At 36.4% G+C, this 17,645-nt stretch overlaps 1 protein-coding gene across 4 annotated transcripts; it reads right to left on the bottom strand.

Moving 5' to 3' along the window:
* Positions 1–1,808: 1,808 nt before the first annotated feature.
* Positions 1,809–16,397, bottom strand: LOC129259937 (mitochondrial disaggregase-like). 4 transcript variants are annotated; one of them, XM_064114489.1, is made up of 10 exons: positions 12,619–12,802; positions 12,256–12,398; positions 9,394–9,771; positions 8,897–9,002; positions 8,397–8,474; positions 7,481–7,740; positions 6,917–7,037; positions 6,269–6,444; positions 5,678–5,782; positions 1,809–4,737 (listed from the first exon to the last, which is right to left on the bottom strand). In XM_064114489.1, exons 2-10 carry the CDS (start codon positions 12,379–12,381, stop codon positions 4,471–4,473), a joined length of 1,617 nt encoding a protein of 538 aa, XP_063970559.1. In that variant the 5' UTR covers positions 12,382–12,398; positions 12,619–12,802; the 3' UTR covers positions 1,809–4,470. The 4 variants fall into 4 exon arrangements, with proteins under 4 accessions (XP_063970559.1, XP_063970558.1, XP_063970557.1 ...); XM_064114488.1 differs by lacking the exon at positions 12,619–12,802 and adding an exon at positions 16,306–16,397 and having other exon boundaries at positions 2,521–4,737; XM_064114487.1 differs by lacking the exon at positions 12,619–12,802 and adding an exon at positions 15,236–15,416 and having other exon boundaries at positions 2,521–4,737.
* Positions 16,398–17,645: the final 1,248 nt, after the last annotated feature.

Here is a 17,645-nt window from a genome sequence, read left to right as displayed (position 1 = left end):
GGGTAAATTTGTGTAACTAAATGTCCATGTGTATTTTTCAATTATCATTTTCAGCTTAATAAAAAGCATCTGAACATCTTGATACATAATGAAAAGTTGGACACATAAAGAAAAAATCCGAAAAATGACCTCAAAAAGTTCAACTTTTCCTTATTTGCAACCCACACAGTTGAACTTTCATGATCGTATCTTGATACATATTTACCCCTGATATCCAAAAATATTAATTATCTCTGATATATATTATAAAAAGTATAATGACCAAAAACAAAACAAGCTTCCACTTTTCGAAATGAAAATCATTTTATTTATTTTTTTCTAAATAATGATATGGACATAATTGATAAAAATGGTATAAAATGGTAATAAAAAGTTTTCAAAGTTTTTTTTTTTTCAAACTGTGAAAACAGCAGTTGTTTATAAGTTGCTTTCGGGCGATTTAATTTTGACCGAAAGTCGTCCATTCCGCGACTCTAGACATTTTGTTGCAATCATATTTCGCCTGAGGAGTACTACGCAATAGAAATCAAACATAGAATGGTAGAAAACAACGCGTGAATAAAAGATGATCTCATTAGTCAAACGTTAACACATGTAGCTATGCTTTGATTGAATTATTTTTTAATGAATTCTTACATCACCGGAGGCAGATTTGCACATCTCACTAAAATAATTGCATTCTGTCCTAAAAATTTCACCATTTTGAAAATTGGTTTAGAATTGTTATTTTCGGAATGTCCTTTAAGAATCATTATAATACATGTTGGAGGAGATGTAATGTAAAACGTTAAAGTAGACGATCAATAAGTATCCATGACCGTATCACTCAGCTTGTGTAGCTGCTCAGTTAAATGAAACCTTCTATTTCTGAAATATAAACCCTAACTCAAAGATCTTGTTGCCGCAATAGAATCGAGAAGAAACAAAAGGTAACAGGATGGAAGAAGTGGTTAAATACTCATTAAATGCCCGCAAACAAAACTATTTCCCGTGTCGGGGAGAGAAGTGAGACAAGACGAAAGGACCCTCATCTTTTATTAAAATATGAGAATATCTAGGAGGGATGTTGTCAAAGGGGTACAATGGAGTGTGGAGGAGAGGGCTGTACATACCCGGGAGGGGTAACGGGTGGAGGCGGGAAGAATTTGCATGAAGCGTGATGATGTTGGAGAAAAGAAGGAGCGGATTGGAAAAAATGGGCCAATTATACTCGATGCTGAAATCACATAGCGGAGGGTAGACCCCTGTGACGATGTTGACAAGCCTTGAGGTCCTCTCGCAAAGGAAACAGCCTTCAGTCTGTGAGTCAATACCCTGGGTGTGAATACAGCTACAACAAATATTAATCCTTACACTACCAGTTTAAACCATATCACTGCTTCAAGTCAACATTAAGTGACTCCTCCAAAGATTCAAAGAGTTAATCTTCTCCGAGATCCACTATGAAATACGACAAAGACACATGCATCATCGTAATATTGAAGACGATGAAAACATAAAAGTAATATGTTTTATTATTTTGATAGAATCCACTAGCAAAGAATCATGAAAACAACGAGTATAATTTACTAGGCAGAAATTTCGGTGAGGAATGTTGAAAGCAAATAAACGTGATTTATTCAACAAACAACATGGTCTGTGTAGGGTAATTATCACATCGAATTATGAGGGGTTGAAATATGAAACGCTCTTTCATAATTGCACTTTATTTGAATCTAGGTATAATTTGTTGATTTCATAACAAGACGACAAGACGAAAATTTCATCATCAAAACATGGCGCTCAGTTAATCCGTTTAAACTTTATTTAAAACCTTTCTTTAATGAACACAGCTCCATAATGAACGATTTCTCGTGATGAAATTAGTTGTGGCAAGTTTTTATTTCTGTTTGAGATATCAAAGGGGTGTTTATTGAGCACAAAGTAATCACACAAAGGTCAGACCCAGATCTTAATTAAAAAAAATAGAGTTACTTGATGAGATCAACATTTCGTGATCATGGAATGATTTTAAAACGAAAAAAAAAATCAGTGTACGTATTTAACAAACAATTCTGCAGTAATTACAAAAGTGGTTTACCATACACCAAGTGTTAATTATGATAATTATAATGTATCACTTTATCTTAACTGAATAGTTTAAATTCATATCATATTTATGAATATGTCTTCCTCCTAAGGACCGCTTTTGCACGATTCAAGATTTTTAGAAAAAAATATATTTTGCATATATACCGCCTGAGACTCATTTCATTGGAAGAAGTGCGCTTTGTTTTCATTGTCGTTTGGTCTAACATATTGTTATGTTGACATGCCAATGTCAATCCACAAATCAGTATTGATTGCTTGCTTCGAAATTAAATCAAAGTCATAATTAACCGGCTCCTGGAATGAACATATGATCTAAAGGATCTAACGATGAGTAGCCTAGCTGTCTAATACAATTGGGAATTTCAGGAGAGTATGATACCAATGCATACAGATATGAAGATGCTGGGGCTTATATGACGTTGTAGATTTCATGGAGACATTTATTTGAAATAATACAAAAACGATGTTTATATGTATTTTATATAGATTTGATATGGGTATTTATGAATTAATGAAGTAAATCAAGTCATGAATTTGGGAGCAGAAAGTTAGGCACTGGGGGAATAATCAGGACTTTGTTATTGACCCCCGAAAGTTAAACATTTCATTTAATTCAATTCAATTTATTTTATTTCATTTTCACCAGAACAAAGTAATGTGGTCGAAATAATTACAATAAACTTATACAGACAAAATAAATGGAGGCATGTACAATATTTGATATTTATCTATAAGTAAAAGTAAAACAAAACAGAGTATTATAAGCAAAATATCATAAACATTATAAAATAAAATTCTGAGAAAATGGAGGGATCCACTAAAAAGCAGTGCTTGTATTGTGTGGACCCCTCAAATAATCATTAATTTCCCAGGCAACAGAGCAGAATGAAACAAAAAAATGCATTAAAATCATCTTAATTTAGATTTCCAACAAACTATTATCTAATTTTTCACCATTGTTCCACCCAGGTGGAGTCGTGTCAGTTATCGTCTTTTATTTTTCAGAGTGCCTTCTTAAGAGACAATTGCATTTTTTTTTACTCCTTTAAAACTTTACATTGGTTACTATTTGTCAAATGTTATGGAAATGTCATCAATTCAAAATTCAAGAGACATTTCGAATAACAACACAAATTTATACCTGTTTTCATTAATTTTGAATTGATTTAATTTGGTTTGGTTTTAAGAAGACACTACATTCCATGTAGCATCTTACAATCATATGAATACGTAGTTGATAAACGTATGTCCATACATAAATAAGAAGAATAACGATGACTATAGGCACTTGGCTGATAATTGCTCTTTTTAATGTGAAGAACTAAAGTTAAAAGTGAAATAATATGAGAGATGCTGGAGATCATATTGATTAAAACTCCTACCTTGTAATTGTTGGATAATATTATTATAAGACATTGCATTCGGAAGATTTAATGTACTGCTGGGCAAGGACCAATGCAGTATCAATATTTGATTAAATATTATTTATAATTTTGGAAGAATCCGTCTATACCTACATTTTCATCTCATCTGTCCTTCCTTGACCCCATTAAATGAGGTCACGAGAATCTTGTCTTCTAAATACATTAAGATAAAAGAAACTTGAAAATACACAATTCTACAAACATTCGCTGTTTTTGGATTTTAGATATGATATCAATTAAACTAGGACTCAATTACAACATTTTAAGTTGAACGATATGATATATAATTATAAACATGTTTAATGATAAATCGTAGACTTTTCAGCATGATCACGAATCTTTCATTTACCCCTTTTCCCGATTATATGAATATTAATGAAAACAACGAATTTTTCCAACGACTATGTCATGTGCATTCAATGATCAGATTTATTATTTCATTCATAATTCTATTACCAAAATACATCCAACCATGGACCTATTAGAGATGGACACTCATCGAATAGCTAATGAGTAGGTCCATGATACAACTATCATAAAATCACCTTTCAGCCTATGAACATGATGACTCTATACACGTGACTTCACAAAATAATTACAACGTCACAACTCAATATCTCTCATTATTCCTTGATGGGTTTTCGTTTAACCTTCATTGAAATATTTATCTCATTCCACACCTTTTTATAAGAACCCACCTGACGTCATATAATGCTTCTCTATGAAAAGCGAATAATCTCATAAAATTAAAGTGGAGAAATATGAAAGGAAGGTTTTAAGGTAGAGACAATCAGAGAAAACATCGATTAAAATGTTCCGTCTGTAAGTAACGGGCTCATGTGTACGGATCTCATTTCAGAGGGTAACAGTTTTACCATAATATAACAAATTCTATATCATCGTTGTACTGTTTATATGTCAGAACTGTGTTATCAACAATATTGAATCAACGTTTTCAAATTCGGATTTCTTTCCTCACACAATTATTACAATCAAGCACCTCCATCTTCAAAGCAGCTCGAGAGGTGGCGCTCTCTGTCTTATGATCTGGGTTCGTCGTCATCATCTCTGATGAAGAGTTGGCTGCTGATGATGTACACTGCGAGTTATTATCCACGGAGCCTCTGTCTTTAACAACTGATATATGGATCTTGCTACCTTTCACGATATCTTCATTTTCACCTTGCAGTTCTGCCAAACTATTGACTATTCTTCTGTCTACCTGTAGGGAAAAAAATCATGACACACATTTCTTAACTCTTAAGATATCTCCCCCTGGTGAATTTCCGTAACTTTTCTCTCATCCTCACACACTGTTAGAAAATTTATCCTTAAAATAAAAGAAGTTCCTGCAGCAGAGTCTCGAGAACACCTGTAATCTTACCAGATTGCGTAATCTTACATTATATCATGTAAACTTACAGGAAATTGGTATTTGGTGTATGGAACCTTAGAAATTTCCTTTAATAAAACACCCTTTTCCATTTTTAAAAGACCTGTTCTGTTAAATTGCAGGAAAATTCCTGTTTTATGAATTTACAGAATGATTCTTTTGATGCTTTCTGCAAAATCTTCTTCCCTGTAAAATCATGGGGTTTTAACAGTGTATCTTATCCCCATCTCTTTCTAATCCACCCTCTCTCCTTTTCTCTGTCTTTCATATCAACTTTTGTAGACCCTTGCTCTTTAGTGATCGCTGTCCTTCTTTTTTCTATCTTCTTTTGTCCATCTTCAGTCATCTCGTTTGCTTTTCCATTTGCCCCTGCTTTCCTTACTCTCTACAGATATTAGTTTCAAGTAGTAACAAACAAAGTGTGAAAATTAAGAAAAAAGAGATCTGAGTCCTGTAAATTACATTATTCCTGTGTTTCAATTAATAATAATAATGATAATAATGATGATGATAATAATAATAATGATAATAACAATAGTAATAATAGTAATAGTGATAATAATGATAATAATAATAATAATAATAATAATGATAGTAATAATAATAAAACTACTACTACTACTAATAATAATAATAATGATAAAGAGACCACCTTTAGGTCGTCTTGAATGTCCACTCCCCAATAACATTCTGGTGCCATCCCTGTATGCTTCTTATTTCAATGATACATTAAAAAAAAAAGTTTTTATAGAAGATTATCTTGACTCACCTCGTGTATAATGGAACGAGCCCCGTAATCAACATTGTAACCAGTTGCTAAAACTTTCAGAACAGATGGGTCCCATGATAATTTTATATCATGCCTACTCTTTGCCTGAGGAAAAAAAAAGATGGCAACGAATTCATGATAGTTTGTACGACTTGTTTTGGAACTCCTTCTTCATTTCATTAATATCATTCTTCTTCTTCATTTCCTTTTTCCTTTTTTGCTAATTTTTATCATAATCGTCTTCATCATCACATTTTGGTTCTTCTTCTTGTTCTTATTTTTTGTCCTTCCTGTTCTTGTCTTTACTATTGTTGTTATTGTTCTTATTCTTCATCATCCCCTACAATCTTCTCTTTCTTTTTCTTCTATTCCTTTTTTTTCTTCTTTTTTTCCTCCTCTCCTCTCCTCATCCTTCTGAAATTTAAAAATATACCTTGTCAGAGAAGTTCTTTACAGAACTTGTTAGAAAGTGACTGGTTTCTTCCCATTTTCACAAGAATTTATTCATTTTAGTATAACTTTTATGAATTGCACTCTCTGACAATGTATCTCCTTCAAATTTGAGTGTATTGGATTTTTTTTAAAGCGTACACGTTTTGCCCATTTAACCATTTCTTTATCAACAAGTTGAACAAGATCTTGCTCGGTGAACGGAAGAAAGAAGACAGTTTCATTGATTCTGCCAAGGAACTCGTCTCTCTTGAAGTGATCTTTGAGAATAGGCTGAATGACATCTTGCTTGAAGTTCTCAGGGATTTTCACTTGTTCTATTAATTGAAGAGAGCATAAAAACATCCAAATTATGTTACGAATTTTAATTAAAAACAAAATTATCTATTCTTGTACTAATGAGGGAGGGGGGGTCAAGATCATCCTAAATAGACATATTTAAAACGAGAACCTCGTTGGTAACTTGCCTATTACTTCATTATCATACGAAAATAATTCAAATCCGTATCGTTGACAGAAATTGATAAAATGGTTATAAGAATATTGTATGCGCGTTTTAAGTTTTTTTGCAGGTGTATATCAATCATATGTAGTTATTTATGTCCTTGACCGATCTGTAAAGTCACCATAAAACATGAAGAAGCAATGAGATAAAATGCATTGCTTGGGGCATAGGTGTCATGACCCGGTGTTCGAACCTCGAACTTTGTATGAATAACAGTATAGTAGACGCCTTAGACCGCTCGAGTCGTCCACGGCACATCCACCATTAAATTGTTTGTCACTTACCTGTGCCTTTCTTTGTTTCCTTCCAGAAGTCAGTGATGGCATTGCTCCCAAGGTTTGATGTCATGAAGTATATAGCCTTCTCACCCCTGACAGTTTTACCTTTTCCGTCGGTCAGCCTTCCCTGGTGAGGAAAACAACAAAGGGTAGACCTTAAATATCCACGACAGTCGGGTAAAACGCCACCGTTTCTGTTAATTAGTTGTTACATGTAGGTTTTGCCCAATATTAGGCAACAGTAACTGTTTAAATGAAATTTAGATAACTGTTGAGTTTAATGTAAAACAACAACGAAAAACATAGCAGTATAGACACAACATTCCGAGTTAGATACTGAACCACTGACAGTCTGGAATGAGGGGTCCACTGGCCATTAGTCATAGTGAGATAAGAGAATGGTCACTAGATATGAGCTAAAGAATCGCCACTACAATTGCGAGTAGAGGGAATGATCCCTGGTTTTGAAATAACAAAACGCCATCAGTCATGCTAATTGTGAGAAAGGGGAATAGATCCTGAGTTTTAATTTTGAGATTAAGGGAATCCCCACAATAGAAAAACGGATACCTCGTCAAAAAGCTGTAGCATAATAGTAAGGACATCTGGGTGCGCTTTCTCAACTTCATCAAAGAGGACTACAGCTTTCGGAAACTTCTTGAGTTTCTCTGTTAGTTGACCTCCATCATCATGACCAAGATAACCGGGAGGAGACCCGATGAATTTGCTGACTTGGTGCTTCTCTTGATATTCAGACATGTCAATTCTGATGAAACCAGCTTCTTTGAGCTTCAGGTAAGTCGACACTGCTTTTGCCATTTCGGTTTTCCCTGAATCGAAACGAGATTCTAAGTATTAATGATTACATCGCAGTATTTTCTTAAGTAATAAAGTAGTTCACAAAATGAAAATTCAGAAGCAGTTGTCAATGTAACTTTTCTTTTCCCCAATTCCCTCGTAAAATAGTATCGTTTTCTCAAAAATTTTCCAATATTTTTCCCATTTCCCCCCATCAAAATAGTTAAAGTCCTTTTAGAATTCCATTATTGCACAGTCTCACACATATTCACACACACCACACACACTCTCGTTCCTCCGCACCCTCATACACAAACACACGCACACCCACGTCCCTATAAACTGCATTTCAAAACACAATGTAAAAGAATACTGAAAGAAGTTTAGATATCTGATTAACATTCTGAACTTCTATCAAAGTCCTGCAGTATATACTGAAAATCAAGTGGTATATACTGTAATTCCCACTGTTTATAGCATGTAGAAGCTTATAACAAATTCCAGCATTTACATAGCATTATTTATTCCGAGTATCGTATTCATAAACAAAGGAATCACATAAAGCATGCAACTGTCTTTTCAAAAACAAAGTCAGAGATTCGGGATACAACATCCAAACATGATAGATATCAAAGATCACTGCCCTGCAACATAAAATAAAACCCAAAATTGGTGATTGATAACTAACCAATACCAGATGATCCCAAGAAAAGGAATACCAGCGGTTTGTCTTCACTTTGCCAACCTCCTTCCTTCCGTCTGATAGCTGGAATGCAGGGAAAAAATGAAACGAATAATTGTGAGTAGGTAATACAGTAGGTTATTGTATTAAGCATGGTGGATGTGAGATTACACACTAAAACAATGTAAAAGTCAAATTTGTGCTCCAATGAATGAATATTTGCCCAGATCATTTAATCTCACTTCATCCAGTTCGACTTCCTATTCATATATGTGATTTATCTTTTATGGAGTATTAAAAGATTTTTCCACAATTATTATGTTTGTTAAGATAATTGCGTACAAAATCTTTAGAGCTAACCACTGTTTTAACTGTTTGTGACTAAAAAACTTATTAAGATTTAGATTACAAAATTTAGAGATTTAGTTTAGAAAATATTGTAGTTTATTTGTTTTATTCTTATAAAATAAATCAAATTTTTATGATAAGAAACCTCTTACACTTACTTCGTGCCACCAAAGAGATAGCGTGCTTTTGACCAATAATTTTATCCTGCAAATGTTTCTCAAGTTTAGTGGGTTTCCTGTGTGTGGAAATTTCCATTCCAGCGAGCTGAAAAAAAAGTATTACATTTTCAATTTTATCGTTATTATTAAAAAATAAAATTGTTTAGTGTATTTATTTATTCGTTTTATTCATTTATTATTTTCATTTTCATTTATTTATATATTCATTTGTATTTGTCTTTCTTTCTTTCTTTCTCTTTTGTTATCATCGTTGTTATTAATTAACGATTTTATTTTTGGGGTTGGGGCAGTGCTTTTGTAAATTTTACCCTTTTTTCAGTTGTTTTTTAATAAATCCTGATTATCCAGAAATTTAGATTTAAGCCTTCTTAGGTTTGATATAGTATATAAGATTCGACTTTAAATCGTGTAAGGTTGAAAAATAAATCTGTAGGTTTCAAATCCAATTTCGGTCATCGGAAATTCTGTATACTTACGCCAGTTGCAAGATGTTGGACTTGTGGTCCATCATGCCCATCGCCGGCCGAGAGCAACTGCTGACCGTGTTCACACGCCAAACAAATCACGCTGTCCATCGGGTTATGATGGGTACAATGTGGACACGACCACACATCAACCCACTGGTCATCATGACAATGGACACAGTTCAGTGACGTCACAGGGTTGGATCTTGAACAAGCTGGACAGACCCAGTCACTGTCGACGATATCTAATGATGTAGCTCCAGTTGGCTCATCTAGAGCAACAGCATACTCATGGTATTCAAAGGTTGGTGCGTGAGGGTTTCGAATCAAGCAGGCTGAACAGTTTAACAAGTCAACTTTGTTGTTGTGAGTGCACATAGGACAAGACCACTAAAATAATCAAATCAATAGGACATGTAAATTCATGGGATGTTATATAGGGGGCAGTGGGCGGCTTCCCTTATTATTAAGAAAGGGGGGACATGAAGAAACTGGAAGAGAGAAGACTATCTAAAACCAAGATTTGGGTCATGTGACTATTATTACCCTATAATTGACCTAATTATTAGGTAATCTTTCCTCTATGGCATCGCCCTTGTATATATAAAAATGCCCTGTGAACACCCAGCGATATAGAAAAAATAAAATAAATAGCCGGCATAATAGGGGGTATCTCCATCTTAGTAATAACTCATTATAATTATTTTGCAGACTTGATTTCATATTCCAAATCATGTAAAAGTATCCTGTAAATAATGTAAAAACCATATGAATGGGCAAACTTATATGTACATGTATTTAAATTTGTCAATATTTAATTGCAATTTTCCACGAAAATAATAACAATAATAATGATGATGATGATAATAATTATGATGATAATAATAATAATAATGATGATGATTAAAATAATAATAGTAATGATGATGATAATAATTTTAATAAAATAATGATAATAATCATAATAAAAATAATTACAATAAAAACGGTTATTGTATAGCGCATTATCATAACGTCTCTATGCGCTTCCAAACAAAAGACTTGGATGTTATTACCCCGGCATTAGCTTGGCGGCCGTAGTTACTTAAGCCCCTTTCACAATTGACGTACGACCTGTTTACGACCGCCTGCAACAGTTTTTTCTTGTTGTTGCACGATCGATCTCTTGGTGTCTTACGAGCACTCGCAGTGGTTGTAGACGAACGCACGAATTTGAGTTGGTCGGAGGTGGTCGTGACTGGTCGCATCTGAATTAGAACATGTTCAAAATCCAAACGCGATCAAATACGATTGATTTACTCGCATCAGGTCGTACCATCGGTCGGGCGATCATCGTGTGAGTGTTGTTCAACGTTGTACGACTTGATGCGAGAGGTGACACAACTATGTATAGTCGCATTTAGTCGACTGGAGGTCGTACAACACTTGCACATGTGCTAGAGACCTACAGAGACCAGTCTTGCGACTGGTTGCGATAATATAAGACTGTTGCAAGACCGATCGAAATTACGTCTTACAACATTCCACTACCGTTGCATTCGCATGTATGCGACCGAACAGCCCCTTTCACAATTGACATCCGACCAGTTTACGACCGCCTGCAACAGTTTTTTCCTGCTGTTGCACGATCGATCTCTTGGTGACTTGCGAGCACTCGCAGTCGTTGTAGACGGTTGCACGAACTCGAGGTGGTCGTGACTGGTCACATCTGAACTTTGAACATGTTCAAAATCCAAACGAGATCAAATACGATCGATTCACTCGCATCAGCTCGTATCCAGGGTCGTACCATCGGTCGGGCGATCATCGTACGAGTGTTGTTCAACGTTGCACGACTTGGTGCGAGAGGTTCACAACTAAGTAGTCGCATTTACTCGACTGGAGGTCTTACAACACTTGCACATGTGCTAGTGACCTACATGTACAGATACCTGTCTTGCGACTGGGTGCGATAATATGATGGGCCATAAGACTGTTGCAAGACCGATCGCAACGGCTTACAACATTGCACTACCGTTGTATGCGATCGTTCCCCTCGCAATCCCTCGTGCAACACTCACATGTGATCGCACGAGCACAATAGGATCATAAGCGACTTACTCGTGCAACGGGTTTTACTGGTTGTTTTTGTTGTACGACAGCTGTTGCAACTGTGAAAGCCTCTGTGCGATCTTATGAGATGACTGGCGATTGATGCCTGTTGCAGCCTGTCGCACGACCAAAAGGTCGCAAATGGTCGTACGTCAATTGTGAAAGGGGCTTTACAGCGCACACGATACCTGGTGGGTGTTTCATAAAGCTGTTCGTAAGTTAAGAGCGGCTTTAAGAACGACTGGTGATCCTTTCTTGTGGAAAATGCGGGGAAAATGGTATATTCATTGACGATAGTTAAGCACGTAAGAAAGGTTCACCAGTCGTTCTTAAAGTCGCTCTTAACTTACGAACAGCTTTATGAAACGGCCCCCAGGTACCCATTTACCTCACCTGGGTCGACTGCAGCACAATGTGGATACATTTCTTGCTGAAGGAAACTACGCCATGGCTGGGATTTAAACCCAAGACCCTCTTTTTCAAAGTCCGTTCACCGGGTCACAACTTTCTCTGATTCTATATAATTTAGGGGAGACTCATTTTCTAAATATATTCTACATGAAAAATAAGAAGAGCTAGATATCGGGTACGTGTAAATTGTCTTTGTTGCGAAGATTCCTTTCCAGAGGAGGGGTGGGGTAGAGGGGTAACAGAAAGGTGGACAGACAAGCGTTCCAAGGGTCAAGCCATTTGTATAACATTTTGTTTTACCTTTCATGCATTCTGGCCATTTTGTCAAGTTGTCCTCCCTCCCCCTAAAAATAAGCATTAATACACACGTACCTCGTCTTCATTTGGAGTTGATACATCTCCGAAATCTATCCTCTCTGAGTCACATGCTTGGCATTTCGATGCACTGTTTTGGTTGAAGAAAGTACAATGTTGACAGGTCCAGTGTGCTTCAGCCATTACCAACTACTATGATCCTTTCAAATAAAGAATTAATAATTTGATAATGAGCAAATAAATTTCTGATTGAATCTTCAACAAAATTAAATGTAAATAAAAATTGAAATATGTGAATTTCCCGCACACACATAAACAGTTCATTTTCATTTTCGTTTTTTAGTTCACAAAACAATCAAGATAATCATAGCCCCCCCCCCCCAAAATCAACAAAATAAACCTATAAAATATACAACTCACATTTCTTATTTTCTTACAACAAAGTAGTATCTGTCCGTTTTCTGAAAAAAATATATTTCGATGGCAAAAAGAAGCTGCTGAAAACTGCTTATCTAATAAAAGAGAGCCAATGGAGTAAATTATGAAGTCAAAAAGGGGCCTAAGCTTTCGATCCTAGCAGAATCTTCGTCGGAGGCAAAATGACAAACATATAAAGTGGAACAATCATAATATAGACCACAAACAAGCTTACAGCAACACTAGAAACAAGGAGACAAAAGGGGCATTAGTGAGTAGAGAAGACCAATCAGGTTAGTGAAGGGGATGAAAGAAAAGGAGTAGGCAGACACAAAGGGAAGTTAGTGTAAGTAAGGCCAAGAGGGATTAAGATAATGAGGCAGGCAACATCAAACAGGATCTGGAACAAAACAGTGATAGAGGGATGAATAACTAGAGAATTAGTGAGAGGTGGGTCAAACAGGTTACAAAGAAAGGCTTAATAAACTGGTGCATAAGAGTGGGGGGGAAAAAGAAGAAAAAGAATGGGGAACAACTGATAATATGCAAAGGACATATAAGTATATATGATAAAGCATTAAACAAACTAAGAGAAGAAGGTAAGTGTAAATATGTATCTATAAGTGATATGTATATAAATATATCCAAAAAAGAAATGTATATGAAAAAATATATAAATATATACACATATGGTGTAACTGATATGGTAATCCGCTAGGTGTGACGGGAAAAAACATAAGACTATATAGTAGGAAAGAAACAAAATATGTATATGTGAAAAAGAGGAAGCAAATTGCCTAAAAAGGTAAAAGCAAATATAGAAGAGAGGGGGTGTATTATGAAGAAACCATAGTATACATGTAAATAAGCAAATGTGGTAAATCTAAAAGAGGTGAGTGGAGAAAAAACAAATATATATATATATATATATAATAATTATTATATCGCCTGAATAAGGAAGGAAAAATTGGAGCTGAGCTTGTATGAGATATGGGAGGAAAGTAGAGTAAGAAACTATAATGTAACTATTCAAAAGAGCTGAGGGGAAAAATTATATGTATATATAAATTGAAAGTGGATAGGAAAGAAAAATCAGTCGTTCCCCTCTTGGATGTTCAGGCCATGAGGTTGGGTGGTGCGAAGTCGTCTCATCCAGAGCTTCTCCCTGCTAGTACGGACTGAGTCAGGACGGGTACCTAAAGATTCGATGCCCTGTAGCATCATGTCAGTGATGGAGTGGTTGGGGAGGTTAAAATGGCGGCCAACTGGAGTGTCCAGCTTTGCTGTGTTGACGGTGGATCTGTGCCCGTAGAATCGTTTCTTGAGTGTGGTCTTGGTTTCCCCTATGTATTGTACCCTACAAACTCTGCAAGTGATGAGATATACAACATTAGTGGTAGTGCATGTGATGTTGCCCTTGATTTGGTGAGACAGGCTGGTAGAGTTGCTGGTGAAAGTATCGCCCTCGTGAAGGTGTATTTCACATATGATGCACCTGTTGCTGGTGCATTTGAAGGTGCCATGCTGTATGGGAGAAGAATGGTTAGTGAGGGAGGGCACTTCAGCACGATCATGAGGTCCCTGAGATTCGGTGGGCGTCGGTATGCTAGAAGGGGAGTATCGGGAACGGCCTGTTGGAGACGATCAGAAGTGTGTAAAATGTGGTGGTTATCAAACAGGATTTTGCGGAGAGGGGGTAGATTGGGATGGAAGGTGGTCACAAGCGGTATTCTGTCGGTGGTCTCCTTGTCACTTTTTGGTTTGAGAACTTCAGATCTGGGGAGAGAACGAACTTTGTTAATTGCCAGTTGGACTGCCCTGGCCCCGTGGCCCCTAGCACAGAGATGTTTCTGCAGATTCCTGGCATGGAAGGAAAAATCAGGGTCCTCGGAGCAGATACGGCGAAGTCTGAGGGCTTGACTGTAAGCGATGCCGGTTTTGCAGTGACGGGGGTGGCAGCTGGATGAGTGGAGGTACTGGTGGGTATCTGTGGGTTTAGAGTAAAGGGTAGTGGTGATACCATTAGACTTTTTCTGGACTGTAACATCAAGGAAGTGGGTTTCCTGTTGGGAGAAATCAGAAGTGAATTGGATGGTCCTGTGGAAGGAATTGATGTGTTCAATGAATGTATGGAGGCTGTCTTCATCCCTGGTCCAGATGAAGAAAATGTCGTCTATGTAACGCCACCAAATCCATGGGCGACAGGGGGCTGAATCTAACATCTGCTGTTCCAGCTTCGTCATGAAGAGACAGGCGAATGAAGGAGCCATCCGGGTGCCCATTGCTGTACCGAATATCTGTAGGTAGTGCTTGCCCATGAATGTGAAGTTGTTTTTTGTTAGTACATGAGACATCAGAGATTTGATATCGGATATGGGGGGACTGGAATGGCCACTGGCGGCCAAGGCTTCACATGATGCTTGGATACCTTCGTCGTGGGGAATGCTGGTTTACAGTGAAGAAACATCGAAAGTGCCGATGATCGCAGTCTCGGGTATCTGGTCCTTGATGTCATTTAGTTTCCTGAGAAAGTCTGGAGTGTCGTGGATGTAAGAGGGTGCAATATATTTCGTGTAAAAATAAACATATATGTTGTTCCCATGTTTTTTTATATACTCACCAGTCGCAAGACCATTGCGATTCCCTGTTCATATCAGGCTATAGCCTGCAAGTCACTGAAAGATGGTGTATTTCTATTTTGACCTTCAAACAAATGTGTCAAACTTCTTGGAAAAGCTAGGCCTAATCTTATCATGTATATTTATTTGACCTGTAATATCATATTTGTTATTGGTAAAAATGCTGAATATGTTTTAGTTCATAATTATGAGTGCAAAGGATAATCTCTTCTAAAGGTGTGGTCACATTCCAAAGTCCGAATTCCATGCAGTTTTATGCGCCATTCTTGAAATGCAATGCAATGTATTCCACCTTAATGTGTCATTTGTTATTGATTATTATCATCATATTCTACGGGTAATGAAGATAATTTTCATCCACTGTTTGCCTGACATAGCAACAAGCAATATATGTAAATCAAATACAGGCCAGTGGAGAGATTCGTTATCAAGTGGCTTTCACAATTGATCTTGTAACTATTTGTAACCATTGTAATTCTGTGCAAATGTAGCCGAATGCAGTGGCGTACCTAGGATTTTCCACAGGGGGGGCAAAATCGGCCGCCAAAAAAATTGACAACCAAAAAAAAAAAAAAGGTCTTCAATCAAAAATAAAGGTTATTGTACCAAAAAAAAATTGACAAGAGCAAAAAAAAAAAAAAAAAAAAAGTCTTCAAGCTCGTCAGGGGGGCAATAAAAGTCTTCAAGCACGTCAGGGGGGGGGGGCATAAAAGGTCTTTCAAGTTCGTCAGGGGGGGCAGTGATATGTATTTTGTATGGGTTGTGGCTCGTCAGGGGGGGGGGGCAGAGTGCCCCCCTGCCCCCCCCCCCGTAGGTACGCTAGTGGCCGAATGGTCACAAACAGTCGCACGACCAACTGTGAAAGAAGAAACGAAAATATTTATAATCAACCATTGATTGCGTGTAAATGTATGAATTTACTTCCTTGTTGAATGATCTTTGCCAATCCGTCAAATCATGGTTATTATTGCCTTCTTCTTATATAACCATCTAAAATACTATGTCAAAATGATCATCCCTATAATAATAGATTATGATTGGCTCAACTCACCTCATGTAAGCTGCTGTCTGACGATTTGTACACCTCATAAGGCTATAATCAAATATGATCTAAATTCCGCTTCTAATGTTTTGAAGATGTACAATTTATTTTGTCAATAATTGCATGGATGCACTGTTGTGTATAAAATTCAAAGCAATTTGGCGGCTATTGTGTGGAATTAGGCAGGTGAAAATAATGAGTAATTCCTAATAAATTCCTGAACATACATGTTTGTATTACATTATTTCACCCTGGAGTCTGCACAATACACAATCATAGAGAGAGAGAGAGAGAGCGCGGGGAGAGGGGGAGATAGAGGGAGAGAGAGAGAGAGAGGATGAGGGTAGCATCAACAGACAAGCTATAATGAGAACGAATTCTATTCGAATAGTGATATTCAATATTGATTTTTTTTTTATAACTGGAAATAGCAACTTGTAAACATTTTGAAGCAATTATGATGGCCAAAAATGTTTGAAGCAATGGAGACAAATAAGGACTGAAAGAGGGCATTATTTTGAGACTGAAGATTTCGTCAAAATTGAATGCAAAAATTAGAAAGTTTCGCTTGTTTCACTAAACAGTAATGCACAACGGACGGGGAAAGGGGGAAAAGGAGAAAAGAGGGAGAAAGGAAGAGAAACGTAGTGGGAAAGAAGAAAATATTATTCATTATAATGTTATATTATATTATAATTATGTTATGTTACATTACATAAGAAACATTTTTATCATAACTTTATGAAACATAATTTGCCCAGGGCCTATACGTCTTCATTGTTCCTGGTGCTCGCATTGTCTGTTTAACGAGATATATAATCCTGTTGTACTAAAACATCCCGTTTTCAAGTCAATATAAACCAAATATATTTCCAAGCACTTGAGTTATTTGAATAAATTGAATTGAAATTGAAAATTGAATTTTTGATATTCAGATCAGAAGAAGGGACATTTTAAGGACTGATTTTAGGAATTCATGAAGAGCAGACATATTAAATTGAATTGAAATTGAATAGTTATCATTGTTTTATGTAGTGACATATGCTTCTTTTTCATGACTCAAAAAGTGATTGCCCCATGTTAAGGTCTTCGTATATATGAAACATTTCCTGTCCGTGATTACGTTCGCATTAGTGGATCGGGGAGATATGTCTGCTCTTCATGAATTCCTAAAATCAGTCCTTAAAATGTCCCTTCTTCTGATCTGAATATCAAAAATTTTTAGCTCGCGCTTTGCGCTCGCATCATTTGGTTAATGAAATACGTATGGTCCTAGATAATTCCTACAAAAAAACCTTAGAATGCCCCACGGTCTGAATTATCTAAATTTTCAGCTCGCGCTTCGCGTT

The sequence above is a fragment of the Lytechinus pictus genome, unplaced genomic scaffold (genome assembly GCF_037042905.1).
Source record: "Lytechinus pictus isolate F3 Inbred unplaced genomic scaffold, Lp3.0 scaffold_19, whole genome shotgun sequence".
NCBI classification, from domain to species: domain Eukaryota; kingdom Metazoa; phylum Echinodermata; class Echinoidea; order Temnopleuroida; family Toxopneustidae; genus Lytechinus; species Lytechinus pictus.
Note: the sequence above shows the minus strand (reverse complement) of the source record. Positions and strands in the feature narration are given on the sequence as shown.